General features: G+C 37.2%; 1 protein-coding gene across 6 annotated transcripts in view; it reads right to left on the bottom strand.

The window, feature by feature from the left end:
* The window catches only part of ATRNL1 (attractin like 1), a 523,801-nt gene that overhangs the window by 127,101 nt on the left and 377,313 nt on the right, over positions 1–19,387 (bottom strand). For 5 of the 6 annotated variants that reach the window (XR_008467222.1, XR_008467223.1, XM_054207467.1 and 2 more), the window contains one exon: positions 3,023–3,130. The exons of the other annotated variant lie outside the window; for it this stretch is intronic. Coding sequence is in view for 3 of the 5 variants with exons in the window: in XM_054207467.1 (XP_054063442.1) it covers positions 3,023–3,130 (108 nt within the window). In the remaining 2 variants the exon portion in view is untranslated. The remainder of the gene's footprint in view (positions 1–3,022; positions 3,131–19,387) is intronic. 6 annotated transcript variants of the gene reach the window in all.

Below are 19,387 nucleotides of genomic sequence, written 5' to 3'. Positions count from 1 at the left end.
ACCAATATCATTAGCAAGATAGTGGTTGATGTGACACCAAGAGGGAAGGAGGGCAAGAGAAAAACTAAGTTTGATTTCTTCTGTGTTAAATTTAAGCTGACAATAAGATATTTAATAGTTGATATAAGGCCAACATGACAGAATGGATGACAAGATGAGACTTGTTAATGTCATGTTGTGAATCAGTTACACAGAAAGACAGCCTGAAGAGGTAAAGATTGATGAATAATATGGTTTAAATTGGGAAGAGCAAAGGCTATTACCAGTGCCTGAAAACCCACTCAGACAGCAGGGAACAGGAGGAATATGATGCAGATTAAAGTTTTTTGAAGCAGTTAATATCAAGATACTGTCATTTTGTTGGCAAAACATTAAGAAAGGTGGACTGGCTGATAAAGACTCCAAAGCAGAAAGAGAGCCCTAAATAACAGAGATTCTACTCTCTTCTGTAATGTTTTCAGGATTTTATTTTAATCTGTTGCAAATGGCTGCTAACTGAAAATAGACACAAATATTATCCGTTGTATTGTAAGTATCTAAAGTAGGTAACCATTTGAAGTACAGTATCCACATGCTTTCAAAACACTGGGTAAAAAGTGCCTTACTATTGCCAACTGAAACTGTACAGTGAAACAGCTGCTCTGGATATTTACAAATAAATGCAAATAATAAACCAAAAGCTAACCAAATGGCATACTGGAATTATCGTGTAGTAGTCATATGAATATTGACATGTATCAGACCATCAGTATTAATATAGAACAGCAGTTGTATAAAAACCACCATCATGTAACCAGATGACATCAACGAACAGCAGTCTTACTACACAGTTGAACGGAAGACTTGCAGTAATGTTTGGAACAGTTCAATGACATTACATTGTGCCCAAAGGACTCCTGGATCAATACAATGTCATTGGAAGTGCCGGAGTTATTACAACATCAATAAAATATGAGGTGAGGGGATGCACGGCATCACCATTAAAATTGGAACCCCTGGTATATCAGTGCAAGATCTCTGCAATGCCAGGGGAACATTTTTAAGAGAGTTATTGCTCATTTTTTCAAAAACTCTCTAACTTTAAAAGATCACAATGGGCATCAGAAATCACAGAATTATTTAAATAGTTTAAAGATTCTAACTTAACACAACAAAATGAAGTTATAGGTACTTCACGCTATCCTGTTTTTTAAGCATTGCACCCTGGAAATGCATGTGTGATCCAAAGTCCCTTCAGTCCAGAAGAGAGCTGAGAATGAAGAACAGAATGGCAACTACAACTTTTAGTGTCCTTTCGCAAATTGAGGATAGGACCGGAATAGAAGCTTACTACAGCTCTTTCTTATACAATGTACATCAAAGGACAATCAATACCCCGAACCACGTTCATTTAATCCTCAGCACAATGCTTTGTTTTGATATAGATCAGTATATTGTAATTCCAAAGAAACTTTGAATGGACTTCATTCTGTGGATAACTATGTATTAATTAGGAAAAAAACCCCTATGGAAACGGAATACTAAACAATCGCTAGAAAACGCTAGGCTAGGAAGAAAAATCTAATAAAAACTGTGAAATATAATTAAAATATTTTAGTATCTACCTCTTTTAGTGCTAAATAAAAGATATGAGAGAAGAAAATGCGGCAATTAACTTGTGATGTTTACTTCTAAAGTTTAATTAAATAATCAGTATGTACAGAATTAGAGTTTGGATGCTTCGGCTCCCACTCGTTGCCTCCCTTTGAAAAGACAACAGAGAAAATGTTCCCAGATATCAGCATAGAAACAATGAAACCACATTCAAAGCAGTTAAAAGTTAACTACAGTGTAATGTGTCCTCAGCCTGGGGAGCTGGAGAGCTCTTCCGTTCCAAGATAAAAGGAGACAGAAAGAAAGGTGATGTTGGTGAAGAACGTGGGGGTTCTTATATTTGATCAGAAAATAACATAAGCTTCTAAATAAGCTTCCTTAAAGTATTTAAATTATGTCAGCAAGAACAATTGTGATCGCTTCCTCTACAGAAGCAGGACAGAGCATCTCAATTTGGTAAGTACTCAAGAGCTGATTCTTTTTTTTTTCTGCTATGAATCTGTTTTTCGCATTGCTCACTTCTCCATGAACCTTAGAGATTTGATAGAGTATATTTAATCTTCCACTGAAAGAGGCTATTGAGAAAAGTAAAAGAAGTTTTGAATTTAAGATGAATTGGCAGCAACGAAAAGTACAATCTTGAAAGATTTCAGAGCTATCACGCGTCATTCCCAGGTCCCACCATGAATAAGATAAAGTAATAACTGTAAACATAACATTGTAAATAAAAGTAAAGGAATAGAGGATTACAATCTACCAAAAGCCCAACCTAGATTAGGTATTCATTATTATCCACATATAGTAATTCTCCCTCTATTTTCAGGTGAAACTTCCAGAATCCATTTCATGCATTATTACGCTATTCCAATATCACATTGCTTTGCATATTACTATTTCTTTTCCAATGTACTGCAATTACAATAAAAGAATGCAGTAATGTATCCATTATCTACAAACAAAAATATGCAGTATACTCTCTATTCTTTAAACCTGTACATATAAACCACAACACTGAAATTCAACTTGCAGCTGTTTTATTTATTTGTTTGTTTGTTTGTTTGCTGTAATCTCTGTTAATTAAGATAGACGTTAACTAGGGGGCACTGCATACTCGAAGGACCGAGCACGAGGTTTGCACCCTCCTTAAGGCCCGCGTCTTGCGTTCCTTCAGCTCACATCCATCATGGAAGGACTGCCAGGTGAGCCGGCTGTCACTCCAGCCCAGGCTAATAGATTCTCCAGTGGCTTTTGTTACAGCTCATGTCATGCTATTAAAACTCTGCGCCTTGAAAATGGCATAACATATGTAGCTGAGACTTGTCAGCTCCAGGTAATCAGACACTGCTTGGTTTCAGAAGCAGATGCAGATGAGACTAGCAATATAAATATGCAAATCACAACGGTCCCTTGTCAGCACCACTGTTCCTACCTCTAATGGCCCTCGTAGAAAGTCTGTTTGCTCAGCTCCTACTTCCAGTGCTACATCGACAGAAGCAAAGGGGCGGCTGGCCATCTGCTGTCGCTCCCGCATAAGTTGCTGATGGGGAAAAAATGATGTTTTAACAAAACATTAAAAAAATGCACCACATATTAATCTGCCCTACTATACCTCCCATTAAAACGTAAGAATGCAAACAGCATGCAAATAGTACTATTCGTAATATTAAAGGGAGAAAGTTATCCTAAATTATCGTCATCTATATTTACTCGAGAACTGAGCCCAGAGGGCTTATGTTGTCTACAAATGGTCTTTCAGCTTGAACTCTGATGAAATCTCCAAATGAAAGCTTCCCTAACTGACTAAATAACTTTGCTATTTGTGCAAGTTGCAAGCAAATATGGGAAATGGTTGGTAAAAATAGTCAAAGTCTAATTCCACTGATAATGCATGCATCAGAATACCTGCCAAGAACCAGTCCACTTGGGCTTCAAATTTTCATACTTCACTACTAAGCCAGATGGAGTTAATAGTGTCAGGACTCATAATTTTATGCACTTCTCTGCAGTTACTTATATATGAAGAATAACGTGTCAATACTGGGAAGCCTGCATCAGTGTTATTTGAATGCTATCAGCTATGCTCCCAGAGCTTTTATAATCCCTTCCAATCATACCGGTGTGCACAGAAGTCCCAAGCAAAACCACAAAGCTAACTCATATTTCTTCCTCAATCTGTAATTATAATGCTTATTAAACTACAATGAATAAAAACGATGACCAGCACTAGATATTACAGATCTTACTTCACTGGTTCAGTGCAACTAATAAAAGCATTATTAAATATTTAAAGTGAATGAGTCGTGCAATTACAGTCGTGTGCTCCTTCAACTGAACAGGATGTCACAGCATCTTGACGAGACAAAATGCTTGCAAAAATATTTTATTACAAAAGATCTAAGTTTCATTTTCTTAGCATTTGTCTCTTTATTATTTCTCTGGAAAGCTTAAAACATCAGAAACATATTTGAATGTAAATGACACTAGCACTGTGACGTACTGTTCATAAAAGCCTTTGAAATAATAAAAGGTATGTGAGTAAATATTTGCTGGCAGCTTACTAATAAACACTCTTGATTTAAGGTCTGCTACAAAGCAACAAGCTCATTTTGTAATACTGCTCATGCATTTTTTCTTGACTTGCATTTTAAGAGAGTCTACAGAAATCTAAAGAAGCACTTGTAACGTTAACATCAAAACAGTACAGTAGTCTCTTAATGCATACCCATACACTCCTAAGGCCTGCTTTTTATAAACATGCAATACGCGTGTCAGCAAGCACCTGCGCAAACGGGCTCCCAGTATATCATACCAAGAGGACAACTGACATGGCTTTGGGTGAAACTGCATGTTTTATATTCAGAATAAATAAAAGCTTATTTTTAATATCTAGATGGTTAAAAATTAGGTTTGTAACCCTTCACGTAAAAATGAAACTTGTCGTCTCTGTATACTGATTTACAGCAGCAGCAATTTACATCAGTACAATATAGTCATAGATTTTACAGCCAGAAAGGACTACTATGATCCTGCAGTCTTACCGACAACTTGACAAAGACCACAAAAATTTAAAGCATAAAATACTGAGTTACTGCATGCTAAAATTACTATATCTAGCTCCTTTCCTTTCTAAAATAACAAAAAATGAAGAAAACAATGTTATTAGAGCAGCCCTGCCATATGGAACTCATTACAGTATTGTAAGTCTACAGAGCTATTGGCAAATGCTTACTTTTTAATGGAAAACCAAACATTGTTTTAAACAAATAGAATTGCTTGGGGAAAGTAGTTAAATGAGCAGAATAACCTGTGCTCCAAATGTGCAAATGATTATTTAAAAAGATTTACTTAATCCAGACTATAAAGGAACGTGTATTTGATCTGCTCTCTGTTTTTTAAGGCCAGCGGTTTTCTTCACCTCTGCTCCTGGTCATACGTTCAAGTAAAACCTTTTCATTCACAAGGCAGTCACTGTAATTTTGATACTCTGTCATTTGAGAGGAGTGCTACGAAGATTCTTAATTAGGTCTGTAAAGAAGAATGAAAACTTTAAAATGTTCGGCTGCCCAGGGAGCGCTGCTGAGTTTGATAGCTGAGCACTTGCACATCAAACAAAAGTGCTCTGTTCAAAATACTGCTTCTTTCTGTTCGCTATTTTAAAGCTCCCTGTAAGGTGGAGAACAGGAAAAATAAGATGCAATGAGGGGAAATACAGGAAGACATTATGATGTTTAAAATCAGTTTTGTGGCCGGAAAAAGCCGCTAACTCCCCCCATCTGATACTGTTCATATACCAAGCCTGGGACAAAGGCAAAGCTCCAGCTGTAGAAAGCCCTGTGAGTTAGATCATTGCACGGCAGGTGGCATTCAGGTGTGCCACCCTGTGCTCCAGTCACACGCTCTTTTCACGTAGCCCATACAGGCACGGGGAAATTCCCGTAATTCAGCCACAGGCCAAGTAACAGGGAAACTCTCCAAACACAGGTATTAGGAGAAGAGTGAAAAAAACTCTTCCTTGCCTTTTTCTCAGCAAAGAGGTCAAAAAAACCCACACAGATTTCATCAGAGCTGAGGCAGAATGAAAATGGGATAGTGGAAAGTGGAACTACGCTGCTGTCACTTATAGACTCATATCCAAACAAAATTTACTGCGATTAAACATCATACAAACAAAAAATAAATACATACTTCTTCAGTAATTAGGGATACATACTTGGAGATAAAGAATAGATGGACATTATTAACATGTACTCTTTGAATATTTTATCACATATTTAATTTATAATATTCAGAATTAAGCACATGCCTAAATATTAACTTAAAACTATGGGAAATTCAAAACATTACTTTCTCATCATAAGACTGAAAAATTCAATGAGCATTTATCTGACTGAGCAGAAAACTGATTTCAAGGTCTACCATAATTTTAAATCTCATTAAGTACAACAGTATTGACAAGATTAATTTTTTAGGCATCTCTATTATTTCGCAGCAATTTCAAAGTATTAATTTATATCCTATTAAAGAGGGTTTTTTTCTTGTAAAATACAGAATTATACTTGTCATAAGTGAAGACGAGTAAGATGCTGGGATACGAGAAATGAGTTCAATTTCTCACTCAAAACCCACATAATTTGAGAACATTTCTTTAAAAAACAACCATTTTGGCATAGTCAGTCCCTTGTCATGAAAATATACATCTCACCTGATTCTCCATAGACATGTAGACTTCTTCGCCCATAGATTATGTTAATTTTGAGTTTTGGCATGCTAGTCAAATAAGTACCTTTGAAATAGGACCTGATTCCCCACCTAGAAGTATATCACAGGAAAGTATTTGCCTGGGTATACAATTCAATTTTACCATTGATCAAAAAAATTCTCATGGGGGATACTTCTCCTCTGATCAATGCAGTTTGGAGTGAGTTCAAATGTTCTTACCATCGTGTATAATCTTCTACAAGAAAATGTACTTGTTGTAAAGTTCTTATTAAAGTAGAAATGTTCCATTTTAGCTGTTTTATTTTGGTTGATAGCGTTTCGACTTACTTTCAAAATACTGTAACGCCCATATTGTATTCATGTACAATAAAACACTCAATGCAAAAATACATGTTACAATGATTTAACACTAACAGAATACAACATTTCAGCAATTCCAGGCTAACATGTTTCAAATCTTTTGTATTTTAGGAAATGTTACCATTTTGCTTCTTTTTCCTATTTAGAAGACTTTCTTTTCCTTTTTTTTTTTTTAAAGACTCATGTGGAATAGGTTACTGTTCTTCTGACTAGCTCTGCTTTTTCTATGCTTTTCTCTTCACCTTCCAGCACAACTGTCCTAGAAAAGCCCTAATTGAAAGACAAAAAAAACCTAATAAAGTTCATGAGATGTTAGGAACTAGGACAGGTGTACTTTCTCTTTGTTATACAGTAACAGACATTCTTGAGGGACTGATAGGTGAGGATAGCTGAAAGGAATGAGACCATTTTAGTGCCATAATAGGATGAACAGAAAAATCCTTCTGAAGATCTTTCCGTAGCTGTTTGGCACCGTTACGGGCTAGTTTAGCCCACTGGCTAGCAAGGTACGTGTTAGAGCGTGCCATAAAGCATGCACAGACAAGTGTGCATGCCCAAGTTCATGGGGCAGCTTGACAGCTAGGGTAGGGATAAGCAGGTGGCAAACAGTTGTAGAAATGTCAGGAAGAGTCTGACTGCCAGATTAAAAGAGTTTTCCATTTGGCTGTTTAGAGCCATGCAGTCTCAGTACCCTATTTCAGAAATAAGGAAGGATATGGCAGTTGAAAGGGTGCCTATTATTTTAACAACTGCCTAGGTTTTCTAGGTTTTTTTCCTTCACATCTAAGCTTTTCTTGTTGTTGGGTTTGGTTTTTGTTTTTTGTTTGTTTGGTTTTTTCCTAGATTAGATCACTACCAACATTGTATCAGGACATTCATGACTTTGTCTAGATGAGTATTCAAATCCACAAAACCGTAATTCTTCAATCTCTCTGGCAACTGCTCTCCAGTCCAGGGCTGCACTACCCTCCCACTGACAACGATTTTCCAAATGTCTAATCTGAAATTCCTACTCTGTTTATTCATCACCCAACTCTGACTTGTCTGCAGTTACAACGTGGTCTCCTCCTCTCCTGTTTCCGTGCTGTCAACTGCTGATGTGAATAACGCCAAAGGCTACAACAAAAGCGTTAACAACGCCACGCATTAAACCTGAGTTTTATACGAAAAGTGTTTGCAGTGAGGGAAAATGTCAAAAGCTCATGGAGAGCTGCATTGACTAATTTCTGATCGCATTGCATTTGACAAACTCCAAGGGTTACAAAAATTAATATGTATATAAGTGGACAGCCCTGTGAAAACAGTCTCTATAAGCAGTGCAATTCAGTCATTAATTGCACATTCCTGAGGTTTCTTGTTGCCATATCTAATCAACAGAAGTAACTTAAATGGGTTTAAATGACTACACAGATCTGAGTGGACCACAGGCACTTCAGTTAGAAACACAATTTAATTCTCTTAAAAAATCTTAAATTCTCAAACTGAATTATACACAGTGATATTTCAATGAAGCTCTGATTATTTGCTTTAATTTGCAGTAGACAAAGATTGCCTTCTCTGTAACTTTTTTCATGGCAACTCTTGGTGTTACAAATCTCTTCAAATTAAATTAGCTATTTACATAGCTGGAAAGGAGGGCAATCTCTCATTTACCTGTTGAATAACCTATTTGACTTGGTTCATTTCCAAATCAGCTGATTTCACTGGAAAGGCATATCATAGTCTTTAAACTATTTTGTTGGGTTTCAGGTGAAATAACCTCACCATTCCATGATTGCAGGAGATACAGTGGCTTTGAGAGATGGACAAAAGCCGGCTTAGGAAACCAAGCAGCAGGAATAACCACACTTCTGACAGTAGTCTGACAATCTGGAATCATTCATTCTCTCCATCATGAACTTCCTAAATAATCCTGGTCCCTTGCTTTCCTTGTGCCTCATTTCCCACTCTGTTAAGCGGAAAGTGCCCTGACAGAAGAGTGCATTCAGGTAGGCAATGAGACATTACAGTGATGGACACAGTACAAAACGCTATTTGCACTGCAAAACAGACTCTATGGAAACTTCCTAAGATATCAGAGTCTATTCCAGGCCACTTTCTTTTAAAATTGCCTGAAGAAAAAGTGCTCTCAGGTGTCTGCAAAGGTCTGTCATGGGAAAAAATGAGAGGAGTTATACTTCTTGTCCCAGCTTTATACCGAATAAAATAAAGGGTTATTTAAACTAGACATAGTCCAGCAAACAACAGCTAAGACATACTTAAAATACAGTGTACACATCCCAAAAAATAACAGTTCCAAAAGGTCAAGTTTTTATGTATCCCTTTTGGAAACCAAATACCAGTCCTCTGTAATTTCCCTTGAACAAATCAAAAATGAGAAAAAAAGATGAGCCCTGAAAAGGTCATTTTGTTGCTAGATCCAAGGAACAGACATTTAATGTATTGCACATTAGCAAGCAAAGAGCAAAATGTGAATCTTCAGGTTTTGGACCTTTTTGATTCTGGAATGGAATTCCCGTCCCTAAAACACTCAAGAGTAAGAAAAGCTGCTTATTACAATGGAAATGGCACCCTGGTTTATGCTTATGTGCCAGTAATTCATGGAGCCTCATGTTACAATATAGTTGTGATCAATCCTTCAGAATTTTTCCCTTGAAATTAATTTAGCATAGGAAGATTTGTTGGGTGCTAAGAATCGATAATTAGCTCAACATTCAATTCACTGCTTTCAAATTTAAGAAGTGCTAAACCAGACCTAATCCTGTTACGTCTGTCACTTAGATCACTATGAATCCATGTTGCACGTTGACATAGTTCTGTCACCATAAACATTTTAAAGCTTCATCTAGAGGTACTTGGGTCTTTCTGTAGGCCTTGCTAACCCCAGAATTGCATTCTTCTTCCTAATCAAGTGGGTTTAAAAATTCCTTTCAGCAATCTGTTGATTGTTTTGCTGTTAGCTAGAACCATTTTCAATTCACAGAAAATTTCTAAAAATACTTATTCTGCAAACTAATTCTGTGTACAGAGAAAAAGAGAACCAGATCGACTAATTATGTATGTTAAAACGTTTCCACATAAGACATTCTACTGTATTTGCCCAAGGACATTTATTTATAAATGCATATATTATAATATGCGTTAAAATTAATTATTTCAGAATATGAAAGAGAGATTCAAGTATCACATTATGCAAACTACTCTTTGGAACTTTTTCATTTACAATGGTGTCACATAAATAACGCTTTTCAAAATTTCTTCTGAAGAATGAATAACACTGATAGTGTAGTACTTTAAACATAAGTGCCATCTTTATAAGTGTAAGAGACACAGTATGAAACTACCTTACATTAACAAACGCTCAGCGCATCCTATCCCCATTATTAAGCTACTGCTTTTGAAATGAGGCATTATGGATATTATCCATTATTATCACAACTGAAAAAAAACCTGCTTTAGTTACTTACCTTAGACAACAGATGTCAAGTTGATAATTCCCAGCTCTGAGATAAAGTTTTAGGCTGTTCCTACGGCAATTCAGTAAAGATCGTAAATGCGGTCTAATAAAAGAAACTGGGAATAAGTGGTACCTTATGAGATCACTTTGTCCACCTCTGCGCATAGGTCCTACACAAAGGCAGGTCGCAGTGCGATTACGATCCTTCTAGCAGATGTATACCTTTCTTAAAAAGGCCCCAGTGATGGAGGTTCCACCGTCACTCAATAAGTGCGGAGTGCCTGATGATCCCCATGCTGGAAAGGTCTTTTCTAAAATCTAAATTAAATCTCCGTGCTGACATTTAAGCCAACTGCTTCTTGTCCTGTCTACAGTGGAGAGCATTCCCTCTCCACAACTGAGAAAAAAAGCCAAACAAAGCTCTTCTCCTTAGAAGGAGTTCTTTATAAATTTGAAGTTTCCCTTCAACCTTCTCAACTTCAAATAAACGTAGGTTTGTAACTATTATCTCACCACTCCTGCTCCTATTTTCAGTGCTCCCCTCCCTACTCTCAAAGTGCTGGACGCTCTTGTCAAAAAGTGGAGCCTCAAACCTTACATAGCTGTTGATAATATTGTGTTGCTACAACAGAAGTATGGTGACTTATATTCACTTTTGATTGATGATAATTCCACCTGATTTTTTGAATATTCTTACCAAGCTCATTGCCCATTTTCCCCTACTCCTTTTTTGCAGATAGTTATTTCTTTCTCATTGCAGAATCACGTATTTGCCACCTACCGAATTGTGGAATTGCAGCTATCCAGTGAATTATTTCAGATTCTCCCATCTTCTTTTGCACAGATTATAATCCTGTCCTATAGTATGTTGAAGTAAAAAAATTATGGAAGAAGAGAAATAAAAAATACGGAACAGGAAAACTGGGCTGTACTCCAACAAAGGTGAAGTTTGCCTATATTATTACCTCTAATTCTTTAAAACCATCTATTATTTGTGATTACTGGTACACTGATAAAGTGGCAATGTAAACGAACCACTTTAAGTGCAGCATCATCGCCAATTATACGATGTTCTAAAGCGGGACTTCAGAAGCTACTTAAAGCACAAATGACATTACCACTAAGGAAGCTGGTAAACTGGTGATGTACCATGACTGACCGATGCCTTTAAATGCTTTCAAGCTTTAATTCTTAAAATATTAAGCAAAATAACCACCATTGTCACTGCCCTGCAAAAGGCACCAAAAAGAGGTACACTTACCAGCACTCCTGCTGTCCCAGAGTGCTACACAGATCTCCAGTGTAAGGAGCTGAATAGCTTTGCTATTACAAGCTGAACAGGCATGCCCCAGTACCGTCTGCTACTGTGTTGGGTGAGCAAAACTCTTCTAGACAACCCTTACGAAAGTTGAGCCCGTGCTACTTGGTTACGTGCCTCCCTCATCATTGAAAAAATGAGACTCATCCTGCCACCGATAGCCTCTTTATTTTAACTGCCCCATCCAGGAGAAGCTCTAACCCCAGCATTTTTCACATCAACAACCCAATTACGAATCATTAGTAAAGCCATGGTTTTAAGTTACAGCTAGGATCAGGAAGTGTGGAAAAAAAAAGTCTGGTCACTCATAATGTACAGAAAATCTTTATAACAAATCCTGTCCACCTGGCACTTTCAGCGAGAAGGGGTTTAGCTAATCAACAGAAAACTAGGATACAGATCTGAAATCTGGGTGCTTGTCCAAAGAAATATTCCAAACTGCCCATATTTGCTCACCATACCTAGTACATTCAGGTCAGCAAGAATTTGGCACACACAGCTAGTGGGAATGGCATGTGGCCACAGCCAACTCATTTTGTGCAGGGGAGCAAACGGCTTTGAAACAGATGCAGTTCTGCTACCTGACCAGAGTAATAATGCAAATTAAAGCAGTTCTCCTTTGTTCACGTTCTTTTTAAGTTTGAAACAACTGATTTAGCAGATGTGAGATATTATACCTTTTAATGGTGGTTGCTCGAGAATGCTTGAACAGTAACAGCTATAGACCTAAGCAAGGAAGGCAACTGACCATCCCCTACCTTTGAAAGAAACCAAGACCCCAAGGCAGCTTGCTCTGAGTTCAAAAATCTTCAACAGGAAAGTATGAATAACAAGAAGCTGCTGAGATAAAGAAGTCTGAAGCTTGTAACATTTTAATGAGGAATTATTTTAACTGCTACCTAGTAAGCTACAGCTACTGATGGGACCAGACCCTGTCTAATCTCCTAAAATATTTAAACTATATCAGAATTTCAGAAATAGAGGGCTTCCAAGCAGAAAATTCCCTAATCCTACAGTGTAAAATTAAGTTATGAAACACGAAGCACAACTCTAACTCCAAGAGACCATCTTGGTGCTATCTGTAACAGCAGAAGGCAGGTTGTTATTCTCTTTATCTCAAAAATAATTTTGTACACAATCCAGCTGCAAACGAGGAAATCCGACTTTCCCAGTCGTGTTCCTACAAGGGGTTGCACCAGTCCATGAGTGTACAGACTCTACAGATTAGAAAAAAAATACTGTGAAGAAGTTAATCCCTCACTGCTGCCACACTGAGACTTTCAATATAAAAGTGACAGAGAGTGTAAATCAAAGTACTCTGGCATTTTGAGCTCCAGTCAGACTGTTTCAAGAGAGAGAAGTGGGACGATTTAGAGTTCATCAATTATATCACATCAAATTAGCCTCCATCACTGGCTTGGCTCGACAGCTTTCATCTATTCTAATTTACAACAGAGAGGACAGCCAAGTACAGGATTGTGGCAATGACACAGTCAGAGGGAAGCACAGCACTTTTGCTTCGCAAGAATGGTAGGCTTTTCTGGGCAGCCACTTCATCTGGGTGAAAAACTCCAGCCACCTTCATTCTTTCTTTCATTGGCTTTGATGTGACAACCCTCATGCTCATTTAAGGAAGCAACGTGCTAAACAACTTTTTAGCAATCCTGCAGTCACTGCCCTTCTCCAGGCACTGTCCTGTATACCTCTACCTTACACAGAGATTTACCTTTCCAGTTAAACCCTTAAAATAGATGAGTACACTACTGGAATGCCATTGTAACTGTGTGTGGTTAGCACATAAGTTAGCTATTTTAAAGGAAAATCACTTCCAGCAAATTGTTAGAATTTGCCTTCCAATTGAGAGACTTTAAATTTGAATTTGCCGTGGTTATTTGAAGACACTGATAGTGCGGTAACTTAAATCACAGTGAAACACAGAACAGCACTGAAGAACCTTACACAGATATCACTTTACAAAATACTTTATATGAAGAGTTCAACCCTTTGCTATGGACGTGATCGCAAGCATTGTGAATCATTTAAATTGCGGTCTAGAGGCTTAGGTGGATTGAAATGGAAAGTGGGCTTTGTGCTGCCCCTCTGCCTAGTGGTAAATTTGCTCAACAGGGATGAAAAGCCAGCTTTACTGTTTCTACCGCAATAAATACTAAGAAAGAAATCAAAAGATCAAAAAGACTGTTTTCCACATAGCATCCAGTTTCCCTCTGCTCCTAAAGAAAACATTTTTTTAACACAGGTAAATGAAAACAGGCATTTAAAAATGCACATATTGCAATGATTACTTCACCAGAACGAGCAAGCTTCCAAAAGTGTATTTCCATACTCTTCCATCACAGTTTCTGGGCATATTGGCATTATGTGCAGATCTCTTTTACCTGCTTTCTTCTAACATGGCCCGTTTCCAAATTACATATTGCAAGCTTTAGGCAAGCCAAGGCCATCTTTCCCATTCCTTTACTTCCTCCCCAAGCTTGACATTGCTGGTAGGATTTTAAGTAGTGAACTACTAAAAGGCTTTTTATGGCAGTCTTAAAGTGTTGGTTTTTTTTTTTTTAAACCATATCAGATTAAAACGCTTAGGGGCAAGTAAATTATCAGAATTTCTGACTGCTAATTTTTAGAGACCCTCACGTGATTTCAGGAGTGATAAATGCCAAGTTAAAACTTACAGGCAGTATTGTCTTTTACCTGGAATCTTAATTGGCTCCTTTTTTATATATGCAGTCTTATACAAATTGTATTAAGAGCAAATGAATACAACAAGATGCGTTCGTGACTTTCCTCTTGCAAAACTGAAAACGTAAGAGACACTTATATTCTTCCACAATATGCTCCTTCTGCATAGGAATCTTTTACCTGCATTAAAGAGTGCCATAAATTTTTCAAGAATGTAGACTTGTTTTCTGTTATTTGTTCCAGCTGGAGACATATTGGCTTAAAATGTCAGGGAACCTGCTATGTGTTAATGGATTTTTATATGGGCATCTGCTAAATGCTTTCAAATTTACACCACCATAATGTATGAGACAGCTGGAATTTCATTAATTGAAATTTATTTACCAAGAAAAAAACCAACAACATCCTTAATTGGGAGACAAAAGAAAACAAAGATATGATCTATGAGTCAAAGGTGCCACACATATCAATGATTTTCCTCAACAGACCTATATTTATCACAGTGCACACAAAGCAAGGACTGGCCCTCAGGGCCTTCTTAAAAAGAGCATGACAACTATGACTTGGCTAATTAATTTTCCCTACTTATTTGGGGTTGAGGAAAATATTCTAGTATATAATGCTCAAACCCTTCAACATAAGTTTGTATTTTCATACTTGAGGCTGTGGTGGTTGCTTGATTATTAACATGGAAAAAGCAATTTATTGATTACGTGACCTATGGTTATTTGAATAGGTGTGCTTTAAAAACACACATGAATTAAGGATGATATTCACCTCTGCAGAGATAGATTTACATTCCTTTTCTGCCTTTCTCAGAAAAACCATGCTCCCACCTAAACGAGGACCAACAAACCTTCTATCTTTCTATCTGGGTAAGGATCGCTGTCAACATTAGATCTAGCACAGTTTCAGTATGCCAATTGATAGCAGGTGAGTCTAGTGCACTGTGGAGGAGGCAATTCCTCTCAGTGAAGCAAAGATTACACTCCTCTCCATAAAGGTGAGCTGAATGACCACAAATATGTGAAGCGCAAGAACGGTGCGTGGGGTGCGATGATCTGAAAGTACCCTCTGATCCTTCCCTGCTGCACATAAATAGAAGTGGAGTACAGAAGTCATTAAAGTTAGCAGAGGAAAAAATTCTGGATAATGCCTCTACCGCAGCTTCTCTGCTTTGGTGGTGAACTCTTTTTCCATTGATGTTCAATATTTTTGACAGTGCTCAAGAAAAACTATTCAGCTTTGGCACTGGGAATGGAGTACATCGTTAATAGGTCACTATGGCCTCAGCTAATGTCATCAAGAGGTGAGAAAGATCTTTTTCCTTACCTGGTTAGATTGAATCACATAACATAGGGGGCTTTTTGCAGCTTCTCAACCACTAGGAAATATTGCTTTGGTTGCTCGATACAATTATTACTTATGCCATAATTAGAGGAGGAGTGCAGTGTGGAGCACTAATGTGGAAAGCCCAGTTTGGAATCAGAGACCAGAAATCAACACAGGCAGCTTGGTGTTGTTGGGATATGGGTCAGAAAGACGAGTATCAGGTGTAGCTCCGAAGAGGTCCTAACAAATAATTTGGTTATATTTGGCAATTGATTACATTATTTTTTTCAAACTTATACATGGTTCAAAATGTAAAGAATTATGTTGTCCCCACAGGTTATTTCTCTAACATGTTATGGATACTTAAATGAAGTAGGAAAAGTTATAATATTTTTGGCTTTTGACATCATATATATTCATAATCAAGTTAAAATTGCCAATATCCGTGAATCAAATACAAAAATCTACGCTATATAAGTACTCCAAAATGGCTGTTTAACATTTACTGCTTTGGCCATGCTCTGACACAGAAGGTGGGCAAACATAACATTAGCAAATTTATTTTCATGCAGAGATACTCTTGTACATAAAAATCATTGATTGTAAGACTACAGCCTTATCAGAAAAATTAGTAATTTTGAAAAAGTATTTGAATATTTGCCTTGCTTTATAATTTATCAGCATTTTGATTCTTTTCCATTTCAATTCTGATGAATGAACCTTATGATTTCAACAGTAAAGATCTGCTTGCAGTTATATTTACTGGCCTTTAAACTAACGCGCATTCATTCCTGTCCTACAGGCAAAAGTCATTTTTGAATTTCTCAGTCTTTGATGGAGGGAAATTTTGACCTAATTCTCTGCAGCTTTAAAGGCAAAAGATGTCAACAATTTTTAAACATGACTTTTTAAATGCAAGTGCCATAAAAGGTGCTCCAGTAAAAAATAAACAAACAATAACAAATAAAAATAAAGACATTAAAATCATGGTAGATGAAATGATTTGCTTTGAAAGTACAACCAGTCACATCCCATAAATGTAAGCTTCCGTTTACTGTACCAACACTTTAGATACATAATGACTACACCAATTAAAACAATTTGAGAGTGTATCTGTTCTTCTCCATTACATAAGGCAGTACCAGAGTCCTCATGGTTTTTCTAAGAAAGCCAAAAATTTCTGAAATGTGTAACTTAAACTGAACTCTCAGCTGTAGTCTCTCTTCCCATGTTGAAAATAAAACAGGTCCCGTTGACCTGTTGAGCACCCAGCATTTCTGATAATCAGTTTATGTATGCTCCAGCATGGATTTAAAAAAAACAGGTTTTATTTTAAAAACTCTGGCTTCTTTGATTGCAAAAGTACAGGTTGTACAGCTTAGTACTTAACTCCAAAATTGATGGTATTTGTATCTGAATTAGTCCAGAGGAAAATAATCATTGGAATTCACAGATGCAGGAGCACAGATCCATATACACTAAGCACTCCAGCTACTTAGTCCTCTTTTCTTCATTTATATGCGATGAATCAAATACTGCATCTGAGTATCTCCATTATTTTTTTTTTTTTTTTTTAAGTCCCTGCTTTCTAACCACATCATGCACATAGGAGAGATCAGGTCCTTCCCTAATCATGTCCTGCCCAATTTTCAGAAAACAAAACGTGAAACGTATAATGTGAACTACACTCATGGTAAGAGCTGGTGTCACTCAGACTGACAAGGCCCAAGATATCCTAAACCAGAATCATGTACACCAGAAATGAAGTTAGTGATGAAACGCAGTATCGAGGAAAGTGCTCAGCACAAGCTGCAGAAAGGTCAAATCTATTTTTCTCAGATGTTTACTTCCTACGTCAACAATGGGATAAAAAAATATGATGGCATTCCCCATCTTATCAATGAAAACCACTTAGTTCTCAGTTAATGATAAATTCTGATTTGTTTTTCTGATAAATTTTAAGTTCTCTTTCTGCAAATATTTTTGCATTCAATCACACATAGACAACATGGAGACCTGTAGATATTATTTTACAGTTTGATTCACTTTGTCTTGAGTATTAACAAAATATTCAACTAGTTAGAGGGATTTGCCTAAAGGAACACGCTTCAGTATTTAGAAGTAAATAAAACACAGTTAAATCTCATTAAATAAGAACATTGCCTTTACATTTTCACCCACTACATATATTGTGCCTCTTAATACTTTTTATTTGGTACAATTAGAAAATTTAAAAATTCTTCGTATCCATCTTAATGCAAGACATGCATCGAATATTTCCAATATGTAGGAAATTATTATTCTATACAGTTATTTAAGTGGCCACACCAGCACATGTAATAATTATACCAGCATTTACCGCAACTACAAGTAGGAAAGCATGGTAAGATATTGGCATTATTTTTTCCCCACAGTATAAACCTGGTTGTTTCAAAGACTGAATTAGGTCGAACATATTTAACATGACTTTTTTTTGGTAAGTCAAAGTAAGCCTTACACAGAACAAATGCAAACAATTTACATACATAGAGATGTCTCATATTTCATGTATTCTATTGAATTCCAATGCATATTAGGCTTTCACTCCTGAGTGAACAGGACTTTGTAATACGGGTGGAAAGTCAACTGAAGAATCATGTTGGCTACAGTCTGCTAGACAAGCCAAGATACCTGTAAGCCAGTTTCTTCTTCTGGAGAAAAGAAGTGTCAAGTCACTCAGCAGTACACAACAGAGAGCGAAGATGGGGGAAAGCTAGAGCTTTCTCATGTGATGCATGACAGCAGGTGGTAATGTCAAGCTCTCCAGCCAGCTAGTGCGTGATAGATAGAAAAGCCCTCTTTCGGATAGAGGGAATCAATCACGCTTGTTCTACACAGTACAGAATTGTGGCATCTGAACTGCAGGAAGAGATTACACCTGGATGTAACCCAAGTTTGGAGCTGGACACAGATGATGGAGAATAGCACTTCATGCTACCTGGAATTACAGCTTTCAGAAGGTATGGCAGCCTTCTGAACATTTCAGAGATCAATGTTCACCTGACCTGAAACAAAATCATTCAATTTTTCATTCACTCATTACAAATTTTCCCTGAAAAAAAACCTCTCTTCTCCTACAAAGCTGCCATTTAGATAAAGTAATATTTTCTGAAAAGAAAAATACACCAGGTAGCCTTAGTAACAAATAATGAGAAACATTTGGCATAGGGAGCACTGCCATCATTTCCAGGATTTTACTGACCCTATGCACATTTTGAAGTCATTCAGAAATGTTTCTGATCCTAATGTACATCACAGAATAACATGAACTGTTATGCATAAAAAAACCCCAAACTGAACTGTGTGGCGTAAGACACAGCCAAGACGAGAGGTGACACCCAGTCTATTGAATTTACTCTCAGATTTCTTTTTTGCTAATTTTGTATTTCCAGACAATGTTTTGGCCCTTTGTCATACGAACTGCAGATTGGCAGCTGTGACTCAGCTGTACAAAACAGTGCTCATATTTTCCTCTCCTGGGGCACTCCTCCTCCAGAAGCAAACTCATTTAACGTCACCTCAGCTGCCACTGGCAAACTCACCAGCAGTGCAGAAGAATCAAGCTGTGATGTGATGAGATCTAGCACTCTCTGAGCACATCATTTATTTTTGTGATGAAGTAAAAATAGAGGCCGGAACTCCAGTTTACTACATGCGTGAAAAGGACATCTAACGCCACTTCACCTGGACATATATTAAAATTTACTTTCCAAAGAGTAAACCTGTGTGCAAAACCTTACCGTGTGCCATACGTTCAGTGGTATCAGCTGCATTTCTCAAAGTAAATTTACTTGTTTAAAAGAAATGCCATCAGCAAGGGTACTGTATATATATGTGGCTCAATACAGAATGTTTTTTAAGACTTCCATACA

Source organism: Rissa tridactyla, chromosome 6 (genome assembly GCF_028500815.1).
Source record: "Rissa tridactyla isolate bRisTri1 chromosome 6, bRisTri1.patW.cur.20221130, whole genome shotgun sequence".
Classification (NCBI taxonomy): domain Eukaryota; kingdom Metazoa; phylum Chordata; class Aves; order Charadriiformes; family Laridae; genus Rissa; species Rissa tridactyla.
This window is presented reverse-complemented; position numbering and strand designations above follow the sequence as displayed.